This window comes from Solea solea, chromosome 10 (genome assembly GCF_958295425.1).
Source record: "Solea solea chromosome 10, fSolSol10.1, whole genome shotgun sequence".
Lineage (NCBI taxonomy): Eukaryota > Metazoa > Chordata > Actinopteri > Pleuronectiformes > Soleidae > Solea > Solea solea.
The window spans coordinates 17690689-17717761 of NC_081143.1; the positions used below are offsets into that span (position 1 = coordinate 17690689).

The 27073-nt window shown below is 38.2% G+C and overlaps 3 protein-coding genes across 7 annotated transcripts in view; all 3 read right to left on the reverse strand.

The window, feature by feature from the left end:
* LOC131466877 (uncharacterized) lies at window positions 1-11309 on the reverse strand. Of its 2 annotated transcripts, XM_058640449.1 has the most exons (7): window positions 10643-11309; window positions 6414-6498; window positions 4327-4680; window positions 3472-3879; window positions 2203-2309; window positions 823-1113; window positions 1-708 (listed from the first exon to the last, which is right to left on the reverse strand). In XM_058640449.1, exons 2-6 carry the CDS (start codon window positions 6472-6474, stop codon window positions 907-909), a joined length of 1137 nt encoding a protein of 378 aa, XP_058496432.1. In that variant the 5' UTR covers window positions 6475-6498; window positions 10643-11309; the 3' UTR covers window positions 1-708; window positions 823-906. The 2 variants fall into 2 exon arrangements, with proteins under 2 accessions (XP_058496432.1, XP_058496431.1); XM_058640448.1 differs by lacking the exon at window positions 10643-11309 and having other exon boundaries at window positions 6414-6885.
* A 460-nt stretch (window positions 11310-11769) lies between these two features.
* znf207b (zinc finger protein 207, b) lies at window positions 11770-18592 on the reverse strand. The gene is made up of 10 exons (XM_058640450.1): window positions 18435-18592; window positions 17644-17770; window positions 17367-17505; window positions 17050-17232; window positions 16644-16719; window positions 16289-16350; window positions 15894-16030; window positions 13666-13911; window positions 13162-13318; window positions 11770-12579 (listed from the first exon to the last, which is right to left on the reverse strand). The coding sequence occupies exons 1-10, from the start codon at window positions 18473-18475 to the stop codon at window positions 12428-12430; spliced, it is 1320 nt and encodes a 439-aa protein (XP_058496433.1). The 5' UTR covers window positions 18476-18592; the 3' UTR covers window positions 11770-12427.
* A 797-nt stretch (window positions 18593-19389) lies between these two features.
* rhbdl3 (rhomboid, veinlet-like 3 (Drosophila)) overlaps window positions 19390-27073 on the reverse strand; it is a 49757-nt gene continuing 42073 nt past the window's right edge. For 2 of the 4 annotated variants that reach the window (XM_058641261.1, XM_058641260.1), the window contains 3 exons: window positions 24178-24278; window positions 22653-22713; window positions 19390-22186 (listed from right to left, as the gene is read on the reverse strand). In XM_058641261.1, coding sequence (XP_058497244.1) covers window positions 21915-22186; window positions 22653-22713; window positions 24178-24278 — 434 coding nt within the window. In that variant the 3' untranslated portion in view covers window positions 19390-21914. The remainder of the gene's footprint in view (window positions 22187-22652; window positions 22714-24177; window positions 24279-27073) is intronic. The other 2 variants (XM_058641258.1, XM_058641259.1) reach the window with 1 other exon arrangement.

Below are 27073 nucleotides of genomic sequence, written 5' to 3' on the forward strand. Positions count from 1 at the left end.
GAATGTTGCACACAGGGCAGTATTGTGAATTGTGAATAAACACTCACTGGCCACTTTATTAGGTACACTTGTTCATCTTCTTGTAATACATCCTTTATTTAACCAGGCAAAGTCTCACTGGGACTTAAATATTTTTAACAGGAGGCAGCATAAGAAAAAAGAAACAAAACACTAATATATCCAGCCAACATACATTAAAGGACAAAATCAGGCATGATATAAACAATCACAAAGAGAATTTTTAAAAACACGTCATTCAGAGAAACTGGAGGCAAATTGAAAGGCTTTTGTTCCAAGTTCTGTGACTTTTGCAAGGTGTCCTCAGAGCTAAGGCCACGACGAAACTTTGGTTATTACATGTACACAGGTAAAATATTTGTTAATGTAAATGCCCAGCTAATCACACAGCAGTAACTCAGTGCATGTAGACATGGGCAAGACGAGCTGCTGAACCAGAATGGGGAAGAAAGCGGCTGAGAATGTGGCATGGCTGCTGGTGAGTATTTTAGAAACGGCTCGTCGACTGAGATTTTCAGGCACAAACATCTCTAGGATTTATAGTAAATGGTCTGCAGCAGTTGTCTCGTTCATGCTAGAGGTCAGAGGTTAGAGAGGGACGGCCATACTGGTGCGAGATGATAGAAAGGCAACAGTAACTCAACCAAGTGATGGAGAAGATCCATGTTTAGCAACCTTGAAGCAGATGATCTACAGCAGCAGAAAACACTTGATCAAAACCACACAAGACATATTTACATTAACATTTTACATATGATATCAAATCTGTTGAAAACATAGTTTGTATATATTGCTCAATTTTACAGCATGAGGAGAATCTTAGCTGTTAATGTGTGAAATGACAGGAGTCCACTGTCTCGTTCATGATGCTGAGACGTCAATAAGCATCTAATTTATTCTGGAAAAGAGGGCTCCACTCGGACATTCATAGTGGTTTTCATGGCAGGATTGCTTCACGCGGCAGTTTCTGTACTCAGAAGATTCCGTTTCCTCCAGATGGTGAGGGGCCGTTTTTCGGCTGGGAGGCTTCCCCCCGACCATCTCCTCGTAAATGGGAGCCTGAGGGTGAGACTTGACACGGTGGCGTGCTTTGCCCTGACAGTCACCAAGACAGAAAAACAAATCAGTGAGGGGAGCAAACCACCTGTAGGCTCTAGCTTCATTTCCTGTGTTAAAATCAGAGTTTGTCATTGGCAGCTTCCTCAAGAGGAAGTTCTTACAATCTCTGGTTTTCACAGAGACAAGTTCTATTGGTTTATGGTTAAGCAGCAAAATTAGTTTCAGACAGACATTCGCTCCAGATCTGGTGGCACCCTCCTCCATTTCCTGCCAGTGGTAGCTGGTCGACCACGGCTTATTCAGTGTCTGACCCATCGCTCTTAACTACTGCAGTATCATTTAGGGACCATCAACAAATTACCATTTGTTTCATGTTGAAATTTCATGTTCATGTTTCATGTTCATGTTGAAATTTCATGTTTCATGTTCATGTTGAAATTTCACGTTTCATGTTCATGTTGAAATTTCATGTTTCATGTTCATGTTTCTTGTTCATGTTGAAATTTCATGTTTCATGTTTAGGTTTCATGTTGAAATATACTGTAAATTTACACCAGTGCAAGATACTAATAATGTTCAATCTTTGCTTAGAATATATCTATTATATATCTATATATATCAAGCCCATACTGTGTATATTCTGCAAACTGTCTATAATGCTCATTCTACATTCAATTTTAACTTTTTATATATATATATATATATATAGTGCAATGTTAATATCTTTATATATTGTACTTTTTTAGGTAATGTATGTTTATTATTTATTATCTTTATCTTTACAGTCTTTGCTGCTGTAACAATGTAAATTCCCCCACTGCGGGACAAATAAAGGACCATCTTATCTTATCTTATCTTATCTTAGTTCAGTTCACTCGATGCATTAATGCTAAACAAAGAAGTAAAATTCATGTTTCATGGCCTTGCTCCCCGAGCTTAAAGAAAACATGCTGACATCTGATAGCAACGAGTTAAGAAACTGGTGTGGTTTTGTGGTGAGCTGCAGAGGAAGTCTCTGACACGCTCTTTCACAAGCAGGTGTTTTTCACAGTGACACACTTTTTATTTTTTTTATTTTTCCCCCCATACCAAGATAGCACAGCAGAAGACTGCGAGTCCACTCACTTTATACATCACCACAAGTCCAATGAGGATGGAGACGAGAAGGAGGGCTGCAGCTGAGGACACGGCGTAGAGCAGGGTGGAGTAGCTGGAGCAGCTGCAGTGATGGCCTGTGGAGAAAAGAAGAAAAGAAGATATTTGACTTCACTGCTGCAGCAAAACGCAAAAGGAACTCCTGAGGAACCAAGGAAAAGTCCAAACCACCTTCACCGATGCACCACATTCGGGTCTACCACTTCACGTCTCACGTGTACCTTAGATTTAACTAACTTGAAAATAAAGGCAGTCCATGAATGTAAGACTTTAGTTCACACACAACATGAAATTGCAGAAACCCGTTTGGTTTCCTTCCTCGTTCTAGGCTTCTAGACACGTTTTTTTTCATTGCCAAATTACATTTCATCAACGTTAGGATCACTTTTTGTGAATAATTTGAGTCCTTAACTTGCTCATCATTTCATATATCAACAACTTGTGGTCAAAAAAAGGTGATAGTCCTACTGTCAATAAATCTAAATTCTATAAAAAAAGAAAGAAAAAAAAAGACGAGAATAATATGAATAATATTAATGGCTTCATACACATGTGGTGTGCTGCTGAGTCTTTACATCGGCAAAACAAAACAAAAAATAACAATACTATTAAAATACTATTTGAACACAATGATAATACTTAACTGGAGGTGAAGTAGCTGGTTCTGGTGTTTGTCTTATTTAAGGCAGACTAAACAACTTTTTAATGCTTAATGACTTACACTGACCTGGTGTCCAAAGTTGGTCAGCTTCAGTGGAAAATAAAACCTAATTATGAGTCAGCTTTTTTAAAAGAGAAATGGAATGTGGGGTTAAAATAATAGAGACCACACAGTCCAGCACTCTTACATCAACCGCCCTACTCACTCTTGACTAGTTCACCACAAAACCACACATCCGATGAACATAATACTTACACACACGCAAGGAAACGCGCAAAAGTCCAGTGTGTAACATGAAGACGAGATCAGTATGTTTCTATAAGTGTGTAATCACTAATCAAAAATAAAAAAGGGCATGGTTTTCAAAGGCCGCCATTTTGTGCTGCCACGTTTCTACAACAGCTTGTTTTTTTTTTAAGCAAAGGTTTCATCGCAACATCCTTTCTGGTACTCAAAGACCACCACAGTAGATGTCACAAATTCTTACACACTGGACCTTTGGCTTCATCCAGGAGAGATAATATGAAGTGACTAAATGACCCTGGTGATGAAGTCCTGCTGCGATGTACATGACCCACCTTGCACAGATACAAAGAACACTTGTCTCCCTAGAGTGGAGGTGGTTTCGGACCTGCCGTGCACCAGCAGCTGGCAGCTGTACAGGCCACTTTCTTCTGGCTGCAGCTGCTGCAGGGTGAGGTTGTAGGTGATGCCACCAGGGCCGGGGGCTGAGGACAGCTGCACCCTCTCAGTGGGAAACTGAGAGGCAGAAGAGGAAGAAGAGGAGGAGGAGGAGGAGGTGGAAGGACTGATGCCACGGTGACCTTTTGAGTGGTACAACAGCTCTACAGGAGCCTTGCCCCTCTGCCTCTTCAGACTGACTCCCTCAACAGCCAAGCCTTCCCCGTTTGGGGGGAGACAGGGGAGCGCGGCCGAGCCCCCGGCACATGTCTCTACCAACCCTATGTCCAGAGACCCAGGGGCGTCTCCAGAGAGGAAAGGGCAGAAAAACTGATGTCATGCACCTCTGATGAACCTCTTGAGGTCTTATTTCAAACACATGAGAAGATTGCTAAATAATTTGTTCTCATAATCAAATTATTATGTGTTAGACAATGATCAGTAGATCTGTTGAGAACAGTTCTCGTTTCTGAGTAGTGACGACTGTCTCTGTAGAATTGTGGTTTTTTTTTTTACTGCCCTTGCTGTATTCTATACAATGACAAAAACCTTTTTAAACTGAGTAATACGATTTGAACAAGAACTACAATTTGTCCCAATGTATAAATTCATATGAAGCAAAAAATACTGAACTATTTTACTATTAACTATTTAAGGTAGGTAGGTAGGTAGGTAGGAACTTCAGCAATCACATGTGGTCATGTTCTGTGTGTGGGATGAAATGAGAAAAAAAAAAAAAGACAAACACCCACCAGCCGTGACGAGGAGGAAGAACTCAGTGTTTCCACGTATGTGGTCATCTTCAGAGGAAGGGTTGTCGAAGCAAAACTCACAGTGGTAACTGTCTGTGTCACTGACCCTCAGCTCAGAGATGGTCACATTGAGAGCATGGCTGCTCGGGTCGCCACTGACACTGACGCGGTGTTGGTCAGCATCGTTGGCCATGGAGAAGTCGCTCTTGGTGTGCATGAACAGCACATTCTGGGGTTGTAACCAGCTGCGCTTCAGGTAGACACCGTAGGGAGGAAGGTTTCTCTGCTTAACGGCACAGGGAAGAACCACAGATTCTCCTTCATGTCTCTCCAGGAACTGAATGTCACTGCACACTGGACAGAAACAAAGAGAAAAAAAAGTGTTTGGACACAGATCATCCATTTTAGTTTTATTTTAAAGATGTGTCACAACTTTGTCTTGACAGCCCTCCGTCTCTCACAGGTTGATTTTCATGACACTTTGCACTGGCTATAATCTTCCTTTACAAAAATATTACTTATTATTGTTGTCCTCACATTAGAATGCATAATATACCATGATCTCAAAATATCAAAACATTTTAAAGCAAATAACAATTGAGTAAGAAAAGAAAGAAGATAGGAATAATAATTTAACTGTCATGTGGTTTACCAATAAACTTTTCTTTTCAAAGTTTCCTCACTGTGGGTTTCAGTAATCATCTTTATCTTGGTCTGGTACGTCATTTATTTGTTATTTGTGTAACAATAACAGACATTTCTCTAAAGAAGTTTATTAGTATTTATATCCCCTCTACTATGACATTATCTCTTATCTCTTAATCCAACATTTTCACTGTCATAATCTCAGTGCTCAGAATCTGCTTCAGTATAATAAAATTCTCTCTGTCAGGACAGAAACTGGCAAAACTATGGCCTGTGGATCCTGATAATGGAATTGTCTTTAATTTAAATTCATTTTTAATTTAAATTCTCATCCCTTTAAATGAAGAATAAATGGTTGTGTAACACAGCCAGTGTTCAAGGGTCTGTTGCACCGACTGCGTAATTAGGTTTTTAAATCAATACAGCAATAACATTTTAAGTAAAATTACTAATAAGATGTTTGCTTTAGTCCAGTTACAAGTAACATAAACATTATTTGTGATTAATATTTGCCATTTAGCTCGCTTAGACCAAATTAATGTATGCAAGTTCTTCTCGGTTGTGGTGAGAAAATCATACACAAAGGAAAAGTTAAGATTTGTTTACTCTCCTGAACACCACATGTGAAGTGTGCAGTTATTGAAAATATGTTTATTATGTTCTTCACAGAAAATGGTCCAAGGTTATTAAGTTTGGGGTTTAACAAAAACAAAAACAAAAAATTGCATAAACTTTCTTTTAGCACACATTGAAAAAGGCTCCCACAGACCTGAAGATCACACAAGGGTTAATTTACAAAAACAAGGACGATTGACTCATTATTGCTGTCTTGTGTTTTGTGGTGTTATTTCTTCCTATTAATGTGGTTGTGCAATTGCACATACCACTCTCTCCTTGGAATAAAATAACCTTTTTAGGTTTATATTAAAGGTTTCTCAACAGGTCTCTCTTGAGAAATGAGACCCTGTGTCTCAATGGGATAACCCGTATAAATAAAGGTTAAATAAAAGGTTATACAAAAGTATGTAAATTATGTCAAAGGCTGCACTTTTGTTGCTGTGTCCGATTGTTGAGGTCAAGGAGCAGGAAACCATTGTAAAAGCAGCAAATACAATGCGCTCAAAAACAAACACAATATTAAAGACAAAAACTGAGGAATGTGAACCCACCATATTGTTAAAACTGTAATAAAAATGATCTGTCAATCAAACCACTGATGGCACGACAAAGCATGACCAGTGTAATTCATCAATAACTCAATAAAAGTGATGCAGAACGTTTTTTTTTTTTCCAAACTGTTTAAGAAATTAGGAACAAATAGCTCAAAGTGACTTTCCAAATAAAATGACTGTTCTTAGGCTTTAGCACTAAAATGAATCCACATTGAACAGACAGCAGGAGATCAGAGCACCAGAACTGAGCAACTGAACTGAACTACTTACCAAATCCACTTTGAGCGAGGAGCAGAGTCCAGAAACAAGCCAGGATCTGGACCCCAGTCATCTTCAAAACCCGGACCAGGAGACACTAAACAAGATCCACGGGGGCGTGAGCGATGTAGACCATGACAATACACACGCGAACACTTAAGACTGGATGTTCAAACTTTGGTTGACTAAATGAAACCAAGAGGAACTCCATGAGGCTCCACCTTCACATGACAAGACAAAGGCAAGAGGAAGCAAATACAACACTGCGCAATGGATCAGCTTCTCCCACCATCACAAAAGAATGAATTAAGTCAATCAGTCCATCATTTAACAGAATATATGGATATGTCATTGATCACCATTTGTGTTATTTTCTTTGGTCTCACCTTGAAAATAAATTGCACTCTCAGTTCCCTATGCGCACAATACACACTACGTCTTATGAAAGTATTTTTTTGCATATTTCAGAGGAAGTGGCGATGTCTGTCAGTGTCTGAACAGGATGTGTCTGTTTTGTGGTGATGATTTACATTAGTGGTCAGTGAAGTGTAGATAAAATCACCAATGACAGAGTGACAAAGACAATGAAAATGTGAGCCAAATAATCACATTTAAAGAAAGGCAATTAGTCGGATTTATATGACAACATCTACAAAAATTAACTGGTAAAATATATTAAACTTTAATAGAATTACTGGAACTAACCAAAAGATAAGATAAACAGCAATTAATATGTGATACATACTGTATTTGATATTGTCTTACTTCATGACAGCAACAAGAGACTAACGTTATTGACTTTTTTTTGGAAACTTAAATATGTGACACGTGACTTCTACAAAGACAGGATATGTCCGAGTGCATGTGAGGAAGACAGATTAAAGGAACAGTGTGTGAAATTTTGCAACATTCACTGGTGAAGTTTCATGTTCCGTCCCCTCACACTTCCCTTACCTTCCTTGTGTTTAGTTTGTCCTCTCTGCTTTTGTAAAAACACGGTGGTCCAAATAATAATATTAAATAAAAAAAAAACAACAATAATGAATGAAAACCATTAATTCATACTATAAGGCCAATGTATAAACAATGACTGTTTTATCTTTCATTTCTGGCAAATGAAGACAAACACAAAAGAAAAATGTTAAAATTAGGATGTGAAAAAATAAATGTACAGACTACAGAATATCAGACTACATAAATGTATAGATTACAGAATAACAGAGATAACATACATACACGGATTACAGAATAACAGATTACATACATACACAGTAAACACCCAGTTGTTGCTGTTTCCCTGTACCTTGTGAAAACTGTAGGTCCTCTTAAAGTGCTTCATGTTTTCATGTCCCTCATTTAAAGTGTTCCACTGCTTTTTCTCACAAAACAAAATACAAATACTTTTCACTCACTTCAAACTAAATAAGGTCCCTTCACTTACAGAGATTTTTTTTTTTCTTTTTAGATTTTGAGGTATTTGGTTGTTGTTTTTTTGCTCTAAACATTTTCCACCAGGCTTTGAAAATGTCAGAACTTTAAACTGTAGAAATAATGTGTCTGTGTGATCCAGGTAACCAGCCCTGTGGACACTACTTATTTATCTTCTTATTTTTGGAGGATGAATAAAGAATTTGTTGTACTTTTGTTTCCTCACACCTCAGCACTGTGGCTTAAGGGGAGAATTTCAAGTAAAAAGTGATCCAGAAAAGGTTTTGCTTTGAGTATTAAGTGTTTGAGTCTAAGGTGTGGAATTTCTCAGATTTTCATCAACAATTGTCCATTTAGTTTATTTCCAAATAATATTACTTTAGTTTTATTGAAGTTTACTGATAATTTATTACTATTTCTAACCATAAGACAAAGTCCATGTGAGCTGTAGGTGCTACTGCTGCAGGAAAACCACAATTAGGTTGTCAGTCTGACAACCAACTGACACCAACTGACACCTCTATTTAACTGGTCTAATAAAAGTGCTGCACTTCTCCAGAAATTCTCTAAAATTCAAAAAAGAAAAATACTGTATATTCAATATAACTTTCACTGACCATATTTAGCACATTATGTCCTCGCAAATCTTTTTCTAAATGCAGTGACCTCATGTATTCACCAAGCTAGGGTAAGGATATAATAACAAAAAAGGAAAAAATATTTAAAAAGCAAAGAAATCTTAGCAAAATGATTAAGTATAATCATTTTAGATAATTTTGCACATTTTATAATTAGTTAATTCAGCAAAACTGTTGTAGAACAGATTTAAGTTAATGTGTTGCAATTTATTTCAAATCCAAGATTTCCAGATTTAAGGTTGCGATGTTTTGCGAGTGACAATTATTATATTATTATTATTTATTGTGCTACGGTTTATTTAATTACAACAGGGCTAATGTTATTTAACAATATCCTGTTTGGGGTTGTTTTCATTTTGATCTTTGGTGTATTACAACACATGTGCCACTAGAGGGCACACTCATTTGTGAATGTGTTACATTTTGAGAATGGTGGATCTCACCGAAACTTTTAACCTGAGGACAGGGGAAAAAAAGACAAGTGGCAGATGAACAGTGCAGACATTTTTATTTTAAATAAAACATTTATCTGTTCATGTCTTTGAAAACATTTGACAACCAGCTTTTACACTTTGTTAGGACACCCAAATCAAAAAAAGAGAGAAAATATGTTTTTAATTCATCAGGTTTTGATGCCTATTTTAAAAAGAAAATACAACTGAGGTTAATACATAATATCATGTGTGGTATTCCCTGGAAAAGCAATATTATATCTTAAATGTTCACTTACCAGCCACTTTATTAGGTACACTTGTTCATCAGCCAATCACATGGCAGCAACTCAAAGCATTCAGACATGGTCAAGTGACCTGCTGTTTAAATCAAACATCTGAAAGAAGAAAAGTGTTGGTGCTAGGCAGGCTGATCTGGATATTTAAGAAACTGATAATGCACTGAGAATCTCACACAAAACTATCTTTAGAGTTTACAGACAATAATATCCAGTCAACAGCAGTTCTCTGGAGAGGAGAATAATCAGACTGGTCACACTGTTGTAGTCATTAAAGTTTTAATTTAATAAATTCAATAACAGTGTAATGCAATAGTGTGGAATATTTTGAGGTTTAAATTTAGTTAATTTATATAATTTCATGATATAAATGTTTTTATATATGGCAGATGGCTGTTGAAGGTACCGTCTACCGCTTGTCTTTTTGGAGCAAGACGTTTGGTAGAAGACAAATGTTTTGAACATGTTTCTTCATTTGAAACCCAGAAAAACTATATTATGTCACTATATATTATAGAAAGTAGTTTGGCTCATTCTTGAGTGGAATAAACTCCTTAAAAGCAAGGTAAGCAGAAGACCAACTACGAACACACATCACATCAAACCTTAAAGCAGATGGGCTACAGTAGGTCACCAATCCTGCCTCTCTACCAGTTGGCAAGTGTACCTTATAAAGTGGCTTTGGACTGTAGATTTCAACCCCAAATACATAATTACGTTGAACTTATTTTGCTCATTAAAATAAGTTTCTCATTTTCGAGAAATTCCCCTTTAAATGTCCAGTGTTGGGGAATCTATAAACAGAAATTGGAAAACACTGATGTTATTTATCCACTGTCAACACATTAAGAACATCTGTGTTTACATTACCTTGGGAATGTCTTTATTACACAGGAGCAGCTTTGCTTCCATTTACGACACCGTGATGTGCAGCCATGTTTGTACAGTAGCCCAAAACAGACAAATTAAACACTGATGTTCAGGAGGATTTTTCATGTTTTTAATGCAACCTTAAGGCCATCGTACTTTCTTATTTGCATTTGGATAAGGAGAGTGACACTAAAGGTATTCTTAACTGTTGATCACCTCCATATGAGAATTGTTTCCTTTCTTTCTCATTGTATGTTAATATTTAGGAAACCTTCACACACACACTCAGCCTGACTACTTACCATATTAGTTCATTTTATACCCAATAGGACAAATCGTACACATTTAACATTTACATGTCAGTGCATCAAGATGTCGCTCACTTAACATGGAACAAACATGTCCTCATGTCAATCCTCTGCCACTTCTGACACCACAAGTCCTCATCGTTCATTTAAAAAGCTCAAACATATGCTTCTGTGCAAATCATTGTGTCAATACAAGGCCAAGCATCAAGTGGAAGAGGACAGACCCACACTTTAATAAACATCAGGTACTTACTGGGATTAACTGACCTGTCATGCCAGCTGAGTGGGTTTTAAGGCTGAAAAGCTGATATGGATGTGCTACAAACAACAAAAACAAATACACAACAGTAAGTGATATGGGCAGAGGTAAATCTTGTGCCACACTATATACCGAAGAACACGTGTTGCACCACCATGGTCTTTTGTGTTCAATACGGGATCATATTTGGAAAGTTTGGCGCGAACAGGTTTGATTGGTTTCTGTACAGGAGACCCTAGATCAGAGGATTAATGCAGGTGAAGTCAACAAAAAAGAAATACCCAGCAATACAAACTAGCACTGCACTAAACAGCAATTTAAGTGTTGATCGATTTGGAGTTACTGTTCAGCAGCATATGGTGGTGTGTCAGTGGTTTGCATTTCTTGTCTGATCTTAAGAAATTTTGAAACTTCAACAGACATACTTTATCATGGACAGATGAAGCATGTATGCAACTTGTACCTAATGAAGCAGAGAAACGTCATATCAAAGTATCAACCAATATTCCATCATACTTTTACTCGCACATGGAATCACTGAACTGCTGGATTAGGAAAGGCGAATGCATTTACCACTAAGTTATTGACTTTGTAGTTTCATAAAATTGGGAGTTTAACACAGAGCTGCTGTATTGTCGGATTTAGTGTGTTCACCCCTTGCAATCCACAGGGTTTTTGACAAAAAAACAATAATATTGTAAAACAATATTAAAGCTTTCATGCATGTATGAGTACTACTATAAATGTGAGAAAAAGTAGTTTTTGATCACAGTGCAAGTTAAGAGATCTACAGGTCTCCCAGTTGTCATTTCATAGAGTGATGTGACGTATATGGAACCAGAAGTTGGGCAACATCTCAAGCTTTGGGCTGGTGGTGCAACAGTGCACTTGCTTTTTTCACTTTTTCTGAAAAGATTCAAGAATCTGTTTTGCATTTAAAAATCCAGTATTCCATTAAAAAGAAAAGGTTTACTCGACCAAAGAAGAGGATAGAAAACTTGTTTAAATTGCTGAGTTTTTAACAATACCTGATGAAATCTTGGTAATCTGTTAGAGCCAAAAATAAGTCTAGAACAACAACATTGGAACAAACCTTTATCACTCACCTCCAACGCACGTCAGGACAAACCAGCAGTGGATTTCAAGATGGGTTTTTATTACAACAGACTCATTAAACATTACAAAGGATGCATTACAGGTACCCTTTTAACCAGGAAATATTAAAAACAAACCTGAAATAAGAATAAAGCTAGAAGACTGGTGAGCCATGGATTTGTAACCCTACTCAGCTGGAATCATCATCACTATTGAGACCCTCACCAACCAAGGTTGGGGACGCAAGTCCAACAGCACCTACACGTGCTGTGAGGGCCTCAATCATTCTACCAAAGAAATAAACAACAGAATTAATCAAAGGTTTACAAGAGAAACTTGCCTGTGTAAGGGGGGGTTGGTACGCTCATGTAACTCCAGCAGCTTCAAAAGAAATATGAATCTTTTTACCACACTTCACTTCTATAAACCTGAGTGAAACCTATGGGGAAAAAATATATATATATATATCCTCACATGTAAATCAAATAACCACAAAATATCTGTCAGGAACGTGTGTGGTGTCTGGCTGTTTTCCAATATAGATGTTACATTAAATGTCCATGTGTCGTAACAAATAATGCTCGTCTTCACCGCCACCGGTCTTACTGTTCTTTGCTTGCTGCTAGGTTTGAAAAAGCACAATGATGATGAGAGAAAGGTGTTAACCTCAAACCTAATGTGGTGGCTGCAATGCTGCTTCAGTAGCGTCCAGCCGGAGACATGACGGGCGGCCGCATGCCCATGGGAGGGCCTCCCTGGTAAGGGGGAACCATAGGAGGACCCTGCCCATATGGAGGCATCCCACCTGGTATGTAGCTTGGCATGCCCTGAGGAGGAGCACCATACTGACCTACAGAGGCAACACATGGAGACATGAATGTGTAAATGCTGCAGTTCTGGAAGATTCTGGAAAATTAAGCATCTGTAAAATATTAAGTCCTGCTTTTTAAAGGGATGGAACCACAACCAAATTCATATTTGGACATCTGCCCTTTAAGGTAACCAGACAAATTGCTATGTACTTGTAGAGAAAAGGGGGATTTGGCATATTTTGGTCTAAGCCAGTGGTTCTCTATTATTTTCTGTCATGCCCCCCCCCAGAGGACAGAAATTGAAATACCATTAAGAACCTGATCATTTCTATTTATTTATCTGTATAAATCACTGTATGAGTTGTCCCCGCCCGACACCTTACCACCTCCCTGGGGAGCCCGCCCAACTAAGTACTGGTCTAAGCAGACAGAATGACCTTATTTACTCAAAAAAACATTTTAAGAGTTTTTTGTTTCAATACAATAATAAGAAGATCAATACAACAGTGAGGTTGACATGGTATAGAAAGAGCACGAGCCAATGGCTGAGTGGTCGTATTGTATTGTGCTTTGAGCAGAATTGCGTTTAAAAATATAACATTCTTCACACGTTTTCTTACCATGCATGGGATGCCTCATTCCAGGCTGCTGTGGTGGCATGCCTTGCTGTGGGGGCATCATGCTGCCCACAGCCGCCACAGAGGGAGCAGCCGCATGGGCCTGACCCGGCCGGGGTATAAGACGCTGATAACGAGGCAACTGTGCCTTCATCTCTTCCTGTTGACAAGGAAAACACACAAGGCAGAGATTCAGACTTGAGAAACACTGGTATGCCCCTCAAAGCACAAACATTAATGTTCACAAAAATTATGAGGAATTGGGTACCAAAGCAGACATGCCCTGACTTCAGACTGAACATATTAAAGTTCACAATTATCCTTTAACATATGTTTTATGAGTAACAATATACAATTCTAGATGCTAGGGAAGATGTAACAAAAATATCTAAAATCATAATAAAAACCGCTGCGATAACCCACTGTCTTATGCAACTAAATGTATTATATTTGTATCAGTCATTACTTACTGTGAAAAGAGCAAAACAGAAAGCTCAAGCTACTTACCAGTGAGATATCCTCATCAGGGTGGATCAACTTACTAGTTGCACTCGTGGTGGTGAGAGTGGCAGGCTTAGTGGTCACTGTGGCTGGGGGTTTGGCCACAGTGTTGCTAGAGGGGTTAGAAGAAGTGGAAGAGGAAGAAGAGACAGAGGGCTGGGTGTAGGCAGGGAATGTTGCTTTGGGAGGGTCTGAGGAGGCGGCTGTACTGTGAGAGTTTGAAGGTGCTGTTCCTGAAGCGCTCTGCTGGGCCTGTGCAAAGACAAGAAACCTGGTTAATCATTTTGAAATATGTTATAACACGGTTTTAAAGACAAACCAGAGACAACACCATTGTAAATACTTATTAGTGGGATTGCTGCAAACAATCCCACTATATGTTGTTCTTCTGTGGCTTTTTTTTCTATTTTCATGTCATTCATTTGTTTTCATTCAATCAACATTCACCTCAATTATTGCATCCCTAAACTCAGTTCATTCAGGGCCTTCATAGATCTGTCAGTTACAATTAAAAAATGAATGGAAATTTCAGCCTACTCATTTTACATTAGAGTGTATTGCATGGATGGTCAACAGCTACAGTGGATGACATCACACCTTAAAGTGGAGCGAGGTTCAACTCGCTTAATAAACTTAATTCCTCTTCAACTTGCTCTCTTCATAAAATGTGACTTTCAGAACTTCATCTGTGACTCTCTAGGTGAGAGGAACGCAATATTAACTGACCTTCCCCAGTCTCATTGAGAACATTCTGGATGTTAGGGCCATTGTGGTAAAGATGGTTTCACCACAGTACATTTAAGTGGCTAAACAAAGTGGTATGTGATATTATCACAAATGCAAGTTATTAAGTTATCAAAAGCAAAAGTCAGTCGAGCAATGGTAGACAAACGACAGTCACAGATTGACACAATACTTTGTTGCAGCGCGTCAGCTTGTCATGCACAGGTGCTCTTCAACAGTTTAGCCACCAGTGCAGTGGTCATTATTTCAGCCAATAACCAGTTGTGTTGTATCTTGTCTTCTTCATTTTTGTGGTTACCACAGAAATTTTCACATTTTGAATACATTTCTAACTTTCAATCCGTCATTTTGCACTAAGTAATAACTTCTTTCTAAATATTCAGTTAATTAGAAACTTCAACTGATCATTCTACCAATTCAATGCAGCATGTCAGATTGGTGTCAGCTCAGGCAGAAGGCAGCAATCCCACCCTTTCTAGTGTCTTATAGCATTCATGGACTTGCTCATTCTGATTCTTTTAAAATGAGTTGTTGCTGGGGGTTTTTAATACATAAATTGCAGGTTATGTGTACATAATTTAGTGAAACTTGGTGCAAACTTTGCATGAAATATGAACCTACAATAGCAAACTACAGCTAACAAATGCTACAAACTGCACAAGACTTTCAAAGCATGATGAATAGCTGCTGCAAAATTCATGCTCTGAGGTTAAGAAGGGCAGACAATGCAAACTGAAATCCATACAAGTTCCTTATTATGACCCATTCTGAGTTAATCAAATAAAGCACATGCACAACAATAAAGCTCTCATACAAATATTATGTCACTCATTTTAGGAACTGTTATCCACCAAGATTACAGCCAGCTGGATTGTTTGGATGCACACGTTGTCTATAGGGCAAATACTGTTAATGAGCAGCCTTGTTTATAGCTTAAGAATTTATAGACAGAGTTAAAAATTCAGCAACATGCAGCTGCCATGGTTTATGTCAAAGTCCTCAGTGTAAGCATACTTGAGGCGTGCTATGAAAGGGAGGCTGGGAGGTGGCAGACTGAGTGTCTGCAGGTGCAGAAGAAACCGCTGCTGTGCTCATCTGCAGCGTGGCGGAAAGGAGAGCACAGCATTTGCATGTAACATGTCCAAACAATCAAAAACTCAATTGAGAAATCGCATTTTACAAAAAAGTCGCAACACTGATAAAAAAAAAAAAAAACATAGCTATATTGGCAAAGACTATAATAAGAGCAGGAGAAAACTGTTGAACAAGGAAAAGACATCAGCACTTTAGATAAAGTGGAATGCAATAATTATTTGTAAATTAATTTATAACAAACCATATAAAATGTATATAATGTATATAAAATGTAATGTAATGTAAAATGTAATTAAAGAATTTCATTTCTTAAAAGGTAGACAAGTCAAAAATTAGAAAAAGGTACACAGACTAATACCACAGGCAGTACATGTGAGTGGTGACATGGAGCTCACCTGTGCTGCACTGGGAAAGAGAGGTTTGGTGACTGCAGGCTGAGCTACTGGTACTACCGGTCGATTGGGAATCACTCCCGTTGGAGACGGTGCCATGTGGGGCATCCCTGGCCTTGGGGCCAAGTGGGGTGGCATTCCTGAGCAACAGACCAAATATGTGCAATTTAAATATTTCCATCATATCCATCATAAAATAAATGACTAAAATCCTTTTGACATAATTATTTTTAAACTGCTGTTTGTATATGGTTTACAAAACCATGTTTAGCTACATCAGCTGTGGTTAACTGTGTATGAATATAAGCACTGTTCGTAATACCGTGAGACAAAATCAAAATAACAAAACAGGTAAAAATGAAAGACATAGGCCATTAATGTTTTTAAGGACAACTCACCTGGGGGAATTCCAGGCATCCCTGGCATCATGGGAGGCATCATCCCTCCCATTGGCATCATCCTACACAGGACAAAATAAGAAACTAAATATCTATTGGACTTAAAAACCATGATCAATTAACACAATTAAATAATAAACTATCTAAGAAAATCAAACCAACTACCATAAATCTCTGATAAATGGAAAGTGCTGAGATTATACACCTCTGCCAACCCTTAAAACCCCACTTCATGATTGTTTTTTGTTGTTGTTTTTTTTTTCAATCGTGCATCCGCCCCCTTACTTGAAACCGATTCAGTTGTAATTCTGCAGTCAGACAAACAAAAGGGCATGATAAACATGTGCACTCTTACCCTGGTGGCATTCCATGCATTGCAGGAGGCATGCCATGCATCATAGGGGGAACACCAGGCATCATCGGGGGCATTCCTGTGAATAAAAATGAGAGTAAATCATCACTTTACATAGAAAATACGTGCATAATATACTTTGTTAAATTTGTTTCTCTCCACAAATTTTGCCAGATCTCTACAAGACTGCTGCGCTAACCCTGCTGGGAAAATCACAGTTCCAATAGTTGCATCAGCAATCAGCATTCCTAAACAATAAGGACTATAATCTAGTCTCCTCACATTTAACCAAACTCTCACAGGTGAATCCACTTGAGCTTCTGGAATGATACTATTGATTTATTGTTTTTAAAATGTCATATTATACTTGGGTCAATTCCTAAATTGCACTGTTTATTAAAGTCCTTACCTTGATATGCCCCAAGTGGCATCCCAGGCGTACCAGCTACAGGAGGAATCCCAGGTTGGGTCATGGGAGCCACGTAGCCTGTCTGAGGCTGGACAGCGGCAACCTGCTGAGCTGATGGTCCTGCTTCATCATCATCATCGTCCTCATCAGAATCATCCTGATTTGATTTCTTTTTTTGGCTCTCTACAAACAGAACAATTATATTGTTACAAAATCTTTATCCAGTTAATGGCTCTGCAAATAACTACGAGGCAATTTTCATTCTGCAACCTACAATTTAGCCCACAAATATACAATCACCCAGCAAGTATACAAACCTTGAGATTTCTGTTCTAATGTTCGTCTTCTCTCCTGCATGTCTTTCTCTGGAATCCCCTCCATGCCGTAGATTTCCAGCTCAATGTCTGTTCTTCCAGGAATGGCATTTGGTACACTGTCAATAGTCTCTTTATGTACCTGAAGCACATGCAGTGAGGAAGATACAATCATATGGTAGGGAAATTCAGCAGCACTACAAATGTACGGGAAATACCAAACAAAAGAAATTAAACCAGGTTTAAAAAATAAAATAAAATAAAATGAAAGGACACCAACCTGCATGCAGTGAATCGCCAAACCTGGGCCAGTGTACAACTTCTTGTGGCAAATATGGCATTTAAAATGTTTAGCCTTCTGATGCTGAATAAGAATCTTTTCATCATCGAAGTCTCGATTGCAATACCTAGAAGGAAACTGTTAAGGAACATATCCGAAGAAAATAAACATAAGCACAACTCACCGTAAAACACCGAGTTCGTCTAAGTGGATAAAATGCACAGATACGCTTCAAATTAACGTTGGTGTTAGTAAAAAAAAAAAATGAAAGCATTCTCGGAGAAAATAGGGAGCTTTAAAAAAACACCCGTATTTGTGAGAGACTAGTGTCAAAATGGCATTTATATTTCGGGGTACGTTTGCCAAAATATCTTGTGACGAGCCACCATTTATCACCACTTTCAGAAGATTTAAAACGAAAAAGTATTACTACTTAAGAGAGCTGATGAGAAAATAGATATTTTATTGTTCGAAACCCACGTACGTTTCCGTTAGCGCTTGAAACGCTATCCTAGCACTACCCGGAATCGTCTTCCGATTAACACATTAGCTCATATCAGATTCACATTCATTAGTTTTATCGTTGGTTTAACGTTTCCCGCGTCCGTATACATACACCCAAAACCACACGTTTTTCATTTTAAAGCACATAAACAGCAACGGTTTCTGCTAATGTTAGCTTACAAGCCGATTAACTCCGGACATGGTAGCGTAGGCCTTCCTTTTGTCCAACTAACGAGTAGCTCCTGTCAGCGATAAGTTGTTATTTTGTGGTCCGATGAAAAGGATACCAGCACCATGGCTTCATCTGCTTCTTCTTTTTCCGTCCCATTTTGAGAAATACTGCGAATGGATTCCTACAAAAACACTAGTCTTATTATCTGTTTGACCACAGCATGCTGTAGTGTAGTACAGTGACAACGCCGAAAATGGCGCTTTGCTGGAGGAGTGGAATGAAAGCGGCGCTGAAGTCTCGCGATAACAGAAAACAGACGCCAGGTCACAGGCAGGATTTTGTGAATTATCACGAGATAATAATAATTAAATAACAACAATAATAATAATAATCACGACATAATATTATATTACCATTCACTTCAAATTCAAAAAATGTCGATTATTAATCAAATTATTTTACTAATAGGCTTTAAACGCCTCAGCATAAGGCACAGGTTAGCTGTGTTTTTGTGGGGAAGGCATATGTAAAACATTTGGATTTGAATTGTCACAATTTATTGACTCTGACTATGTATGGATTGTGCATCACTTTTATTTTAGATCTCATATTGCCTTTAAAACATTTGTATATACTCAAATAGTTAGTATTTTCTTGTATTATATTTGATATGTTACATTCACCAAATAATCCCACCATATATTGGGTATTGTTAATAGAGAGACAATAAATCTAATAATGCATCTGTGTGGTCAGATGGGCACTAAGTTTTGTAGCGGCAGCCTCTCACACCACTGTACTTGTCCACTGGATGGAGACAATGTTTCAGAAATAGAAATCATTCCCCTATCTTGGCTTCCAGCCTGTAATTTCCGAGCACTTAAAATCCAGAGGCAATCATTGTACTTTTTACATTGACACACAAGATTTTTCTGACCCAGATAAAATACAACTCAACAAATAAGTTGCAGTGTTTTATATAATAATAATAATAACAACAATAATGATAATAATAACAATAATAATAACAATATTCTTCCACTGTATAAAAAAGCATTATGTATCAAGAATCAGGAATCATTTGTAATCAGTTTTGATCACAGTCTTAATCTCGCTACAGATGTTTTTTTAAAAATGTTAAATGCACAACCAAGTACTGCTATCAACTGGCAGGATAAATGCAGAGACACCACAAATGCATTCAGGCTTTTTCCAGACATTCACTTTTTTCCCTGGCAGCTTCTCATGTCCTCCGTTTCTCACCAAGATGAATGATTACCTCCAATATTGGAGATTTATGAAAAAGGAAACACAAGTGAGGCGGCTTTCCTTGGCTACCTAATGAATTTTTCATTGTACGCCTTTAAAACCTCTCCTCTCCATATGGTTTCAACAGCTTGACAGAGGAGACACTCGGTGGCAGCGTGAGGAGTCTCTTCTCTAAATGAATTATGGCTGATTCTGGTATGCTCACGCATTCTCATTGATCACTTTGACATGTGCTCTTTTTTTCCCCACAAAGACTCTTAAACCTGGCTGTCCATTCATTCTCAGGCCCTGAGCTCACTTTACACACTGGATTTAGAACAAGAATTATGGTTTTGAGGCCGTAGACCTGCTTAGTTTAGCAACATTTCTTTGTACAGTAGAGGGTAATTCCTGTTATGAATATTGAATAAAAAGCACATTTATGCATGTATGTGACCTGAGGTAAGGTCACCATTAGTGTTATTTGCAGGTTGCAGCTATAGCATGTTTAAGCCAAAAATAATAGGAAAATCTACATGTTACAGCTGGTTCTGTATGTGGAAATAATAATCACATTTAGTTTCTGTATAAAACTGTTTAATGTTCTTCAGTATGTACATATCAAATCTACAAAATATGCACAAGGTTAAAATATTGTCAGTGATTTACCCATCACTCACTTTTGTACCATAGCCCTTGTTATATACAATCCCAGACCATCTTTAGAACCGTTTGTTTTTAAATAGAATACACATAGGATATAGCTAACATGTCACAAGACGGACCAACCAAACAATTTCTACAACACAAACAACATCACCAAGTAAAAATAAAATCAGTGAATTCATGTTAAAATAATTCATCTCTATTTAATCACATTATAATAATGCTAAGCAGGTATCAGTGTTGCATGAGGTTAACAGTACAGTTTAGTTTGAGACTCAGGGCTGTGATCGCTTTCTACCCCAATTCAATCAATTAACAATTTAGGTTGTGACAGGAACTAATGAGAGAGCATTGATTTGACTCCTGAACTGAGAGTGAAAGGACCCCAGCCCGGATGTAGTCGAGGTTAGGCATGTGTGCTCTTCTATGTTTTGGTAACAGCAAAAAAAAAAACATGGTTTATTCAAAGAGGTCCAGCTGCCCACCACTGGTGAATGTTTTTTTTTTTTTTTTTTTTTAAATCACATTTTTCTTAATTTCACCACATTACCGATCAGTAAATAAACATCTGTCTCTTCTCTACACTTTTCAACCACAATTAACATTAGTGTAAATGTCCAGAGGGGACAACAACATTATCATACTTTAACTGCAATACTTAGCTTTCCAAAAACCGCTTTTTAGAGCTCATAAGACATTTCTGCTTTGTTTAACTGAATCTTTCGGGCACATTTTTTTTATATATATAAGTTTTGCTGACACAAAATTAACACTTGTCAAAGGGGTGTGCTCATCCCCTGGTGCTTGTAGCAATAATTTGGCATCATTTTTGAAAGCTTAAAGTATAAATGGCACTTCTGCTTCATTTTTTTTAATCTGTACAAACAATGTTAGAATTGTCACACTCCTTGAACACACACACACACACGAAAAAAAAAAAAATAATCAAAAAAGACAGTGCCAGATGCTGAAGGCAACACTGAATTGCAAGCTACACTTTCCATCAAAGGTAAATTCATACTTATTTTCAAAAAGGTTTTTTTTTCCCAAAATCTTCTTCATTCTGTGAAATATAAGGAGGGCTTTACTCATCAGTTTTGTATCTCATTTATGGCTCATTAGCTACTTGTAATGGTTACAAAACCCTAACTGAGCCTAAATTCTATGACCTTATTCTTCCTTAAGAGGGCACAGGTAAACAACAGGATTTCCAGGAACATATTTTGTTGCTGTCACCCTCCACATGTTGATACATACGTTTATCATGCTGAAGTCTCCATTAGTAGGCACTGTTGGATTGAGGATGGAGAGGCAGAGTAAGTTACGCCGTGAAGACAGAGTTGCTCCTGCTTGTTCCTGTGTACGATCTAAGACGTCTCATTTGTCATCACAGTGTTGTCAACAAAAAGACCCACTGGCTGATTATATCGAGCCAAGCCTCCCGACAGACACAAAGACAAAGAGCAGATGGAGGCTAACCTGAATGCTGAATGGGGAGAAGCTTTCTGCATATCAGATCAGGGCACTGGATGCAGAAGTAAGGTGGCTCTTAGACAACTCTGATCACCTGGCGATGTAGCTTGTAATATGAAGGGTGAGGTAACTCATCCAGCCAAGTGGTCAAAACTACTAATGGAGGGTTAAAGAGGATACAGTGTCTTGTCTGCCTCTTATAGACAACTCATGGTGGCGGGGGCAGTCGCACGTCCAGCAAGCTGTAGGCAAAAACGTTCCAAAAAACGGCACAAAGCACAAACAAGGTGTAGACAGAGAAAAAGATCCAAAACAGGGACTGTTCCTGGAGTCGTTGCTCATAGTTCTGCAGGACCACCACACCTAATGTGAGGCCGACCACCACCCCACCCAGGTGAGCTACAAAGCTGGGGTTGGGGCATGGAGGAAAGGCCGGAGGGTAGAACCGCAACCACACTGCTCGACCGAACTCTACACTCACTGTGAGTTAAGAGGAGAGAGAAAAACAAATATTAGTAGGCGGTGAGCATATTGAAATAGTCGATTTATAGGCAGACCGATTACAGCTGTTTAAGATAACTTGGATTAACTTTAAATACTAACTCTAGAATTATCACTTGCTATGAGTTTTGCATTGATTTGAATATAGTATTTATATTTATCAATTCAAACTCGATGTGATTTTGGGCTCACTTCTGTGTCTTCTCTGAATAACTTGGGTAAACATGGGTCTTGTGGTTGAGATAAAAAAGAAGACAAAAAGTTCCCACTAGATAAAAGTGCTTAGTTCAGTAACCCACTATGGTCAAACTATGAGTTAATTTTGCCTTTGGAGCAAAATGCTAAAATAAAGAGGTACACTTTTTTGAAAAAGGATGCCTAATATTCCACATTTTTCTTTTTAATGATGAAAACATAGATCAAATATCACAAAAGTCAGACTTACTGCACACCAGAGCCATTGCCATCCGGAATAATTTAAACTGACACTTCATACCCGACCAGTTCTACAAACAGAGAGAGAAAAGATGGAGAATTTATGAGGACATTTTAATGTTCTGATGATTTAAGACGGAACAACCTGTGCTAGAAGGTCAAGTCCACCTTAGATACACATGGCATGACATGAGATCTCGCCCTCTCACCACGTCACATCAATTTTGAAAGCCCCAGAAACACTCCCACCCTTAGTTTATTGCTGGGTTAAACAATATGATTCCAGGTGTAGAGGGAGGGGAGGACAAACTCCTCCATCTTGATCCCACAAAGGTTATGGAGGATCTGAGTACACAATAGCACATAATAGAAGTTCACCTTGAGTGCTGTTTGCCAAACGTGTGTGTGTGTGTATGATGATGACGACCCACAGAGGAAGAACAAACAGAGCAAGCACACACGTCAAAGGAGAGCAGTGTGATGGGATTTCCTGTCATGCTGTCACATAAACATGGGCGCACGCTCACATGCTTTTCAGATCTTTGGGAGGGAAGGAAAAACCAGTGGTGATGGCTAGGAATGTATGGTATCTGTAGATAGAGACGCACCTGCTATACCCCAAAACAGAACTTCTTTGATGTCATGGAAATGCTCTGCACTGACAGGACAGCTGAGTGATGTGATAATCACGCACACGTACATGCACGCATGCACACACAGGTCATCCTAAATTAGACGAAAGCACTTCAAAAAGGTCTCAACCAGAAAACCTTACATGAGAAAGATTATTCTCGCAATATTTTTCCTTTAAAGTCAACGCACATGGTCCACCGATGTTCAAGCTGCAGAATAAGGTCACGCGTAGAACTTCAAAAGGTTCTCAACAACATCATCGCAGATTTCAGTTTAGGAATCAGTTTAAGAAGTCAGACGGTGCCAGTTCAGGTGAGTATGGTGCAACAGTTAAAAGCTACATGTGGCTGCTTCTGCCACTAGTGTCAGCTTCGAAATGATTTTCTTGTATTCCTCTCACCTGTACTGATTTTCAAAGGACGTCACTTGCAAAGAAATTATAAACAAACATTTGAGTGTTTATGGACCCTGATATAAAGCTTTAGAATATACTGGTATGCCGCAAAATGTGAGTTAAACTCATAAGTTCGTGGTGAGGTGTACCCTTGCACCCTGCTTATTATTCACATGAAACTCTGTGGTTAAGCTACTGAGATAGTAATGTTTTCTCATGTTAAAGCAATAACTTTTTTAATTTGTCGTATTTAGCAGTTATTTCATTGTAAGCCAGGCAGTGTCATCATCTTTTTCCAAAGAAAATATTGATTTGGAATAACTGTCATGTTCTGGCAGGTCCACATGGTGAAATCAAAATACTTTATTATTCTGATTTTGATTCTGAAATAAGGCTCCTGAAGAACTGAATACCCAAAATGTCTTCACAATATTAGAAACACAGAAACATAGAAAGACACAATTATGTACACAGACGTGCCCAAACAAACAAAGACACAAAAACTTACCATTACAACATTAGCCAAGTGCGCTGAGACCAGGGCGTACACTCCCCCTGACGACCCGACCACTGGAGCCGTCATATCTGTGACAGACACAGCTAAAGACCCTGTAGTAAGAAGACAGATCACACATGAGTAAACCTGATTTTGGGTTTATATACATAAAATATCATCACAAAAAATGCTCTGTGACGTTCATCTCAATTAGGTGTTCACGTTATCCACACCTTTAAATATTTTTTTACAGTTTAAACCAAAAACAAGAGTATGAAAACAGTTACAAATCATTCATTATCTCCACAAAGTTATGTATATAGTATCATTTGTCTGCCCATCTGTTTGTGAGAAGCATAACTAAGGAAGTAAAGAATTGATTTTGATGAAATTCACTGGGTTTTCTCCATTGTTACTTATGAGTCTAGGTTCAACATTAGAACTGTTAACCTTGTGAGATAGGGGAATGTATTGTGGGGAAGTGGTGGTGGTTTGCACTATGAGATGTTCACCTGAATGTTCAGCCTCATGTTATCTGTGTTGACGTCTGCCAGTTCCTGAGGGAAATATCTCTTCAGCTACAAAACGCATCACTATCTTCACAAGCTCTTATGTCTGCAGTTTAGTGAGTGAGTAAATCATGTACAGTGAATGTATCAAAGATTCTCATCCCTAAAAACCTGCCTGCAGCTGAAAACAATGCTCTGACTGGTGACAGTGAATAGAGGAGGTGCCAGACCAATGAGCTGGAACATCTACACAACAGATGTACCTCGGGGTCAGGATCGGGGTCAGGATCAGGATCAGGGTCAGGGTTTTTACTGCTCATTTCATCATTCACAATCTGTCATCCATTGCTAACTATGCAAATGACATCGGCTAATGAGGATCAGGTGAAATTATCTAAAGCTAAAAGAACCAATCATGAGCAGTGTTGGACATGTGACTGTATTGTGAAAGTAACTATTGCATTATTTTTTTTCTGTTAAATGTTCAAATATGTCAAAGAATTTGGATTCCACTCCCCTTATATGAAACCTTAAATTCAACTGTATGTTCAATTATTTATAATAAAACTGAATACTTCATATGTTTAATGAATGAAATGGACACTTGACAGAATAAATTATTAACAGAAAATAACTTTTGATGTACATACACCTTGTTGCCTTTTGTCTCAATGAGGGTAAAGTGATGTCTGTGCTTCCACTTTGAAAATGCTGTCTTAGAATGCGTGTGCCTCTTGGTTGTTTTGTGTCAGATACAATGAGTACACATTTTCTACAATGGCGTATGTGTGTTATGACATAATCCTGAGCGTGTGTGTATAGCATAAGAACGCCTTTGCTGCAAACTATTTAATGTGGGCGTATTAAAGTAGGTTTGCATGAATAGAGGCTTGCCCATGCTGTACCAGCACATGCTGTGATTTTATGTAAAACAAATGCATTCACACAAACTCAGCTGCCACAAACGGAGCATTGCTCTCTGTGGTTCCTTGGCACCAATTCATCACATGCATAATAGATTCAATCAAGCAAGCAAGCACTGGGACGTGTAAATAGGGGGACATTCAGAGACACTCGAGGAAAGTTGTCCCCACTGCAGTCTTTGTACAAGAAAACAGCACAGAACTCAAACGGAGACAGAGAAATCTTTATTTGGACGATTAAATTAACCAAAACTCTCGCTTTCTCTCTGTCGCACAGTTTCTTCTTCGTCAACTCTCACACTCTGTATATACTTCATTCCCTCTCCACTTTCTCCATATACTTTTTCCTTCGCTTCACTCCATGATGCTGACCTGTGTACATTATTGATGCACTGACAGAATAAGACACTGTCCACACTACATAGGAGAGCACACAGAAGTGTTGGCAGTCCTCTACTACCCATCAGTGTTCATCTATTTATCGTCTTTCTTTCTCTCTGTCTTCCTCTCATGTGCTCATTTGCATATTACACCAAAATGACCACATTATTTTGTTGAATTTAAAAAGTGTGCTTCGTGTTTCACTGGTTTTTTAAGACAAAAAATATTTTATCCCAAATCTATCTGTGATATCGTCAATAAGCAGATGTTATAATTAAACCTATAGCTGCTCACACACAAGCAAACAGTTCATCGCTGGAAACTTTATTTCCTATTATTTTACATAATCCCAAATCCTTGCAGTAATTCAGGGGCAAGGAATGGATAGTAGATAAAAAAAAATACAAATAAACTAAATTAATAGTCCCACTGAACTGTACGTGACATGCATATATTTAAGCCAGTGTGATTTCTGGAAAAACTGCCAATTGCTGAGCTGCAATAGCAACTGACTAAGCTTGGATAATGGTCAGCTCATATTTAGCTCAGTTCCCTGCTGCTACATTAAATCTCTCTCAGACCAAAACATACATACAGTGTTACCTTGTATGCACACAGCAATATATAATTACAGCAGACATAAAGGGCTCTGGAGTTCATAGATATTAAATCACCAGTAAACCAGTAATGTAACAACGTACAAATAAAAATACTTTGTTATTTATATTTCTAGCAACTTTTACTCCATTACATTTGCTCTAACTATCTTTGTTACTTGTTACTACCAAATCAAATCAGATTCCTTAAATAATATTCTAAAAAAGTGACTTCAACTTCTACCAAAGTCTTTTTCTTTACAAAATTGGTTTCACCACTGCTAGCTGATAAAAACAAATGCCACCACCTTGCTGCATCGACACAGAATGAGAGTTGCTTGATTTGGGACTTATTCAGAGTTTTTAATTGGATAGCCTTCAGGCTGCCCTGCAGTTGTTCAAAATTCTAATGGATAACCCCAACTATGTTTAAAACAAGTGAGCAAGTAAAATGAAAAGTAAATGAAAAGACATTCATGAAAGCACAAACTAACGCTAA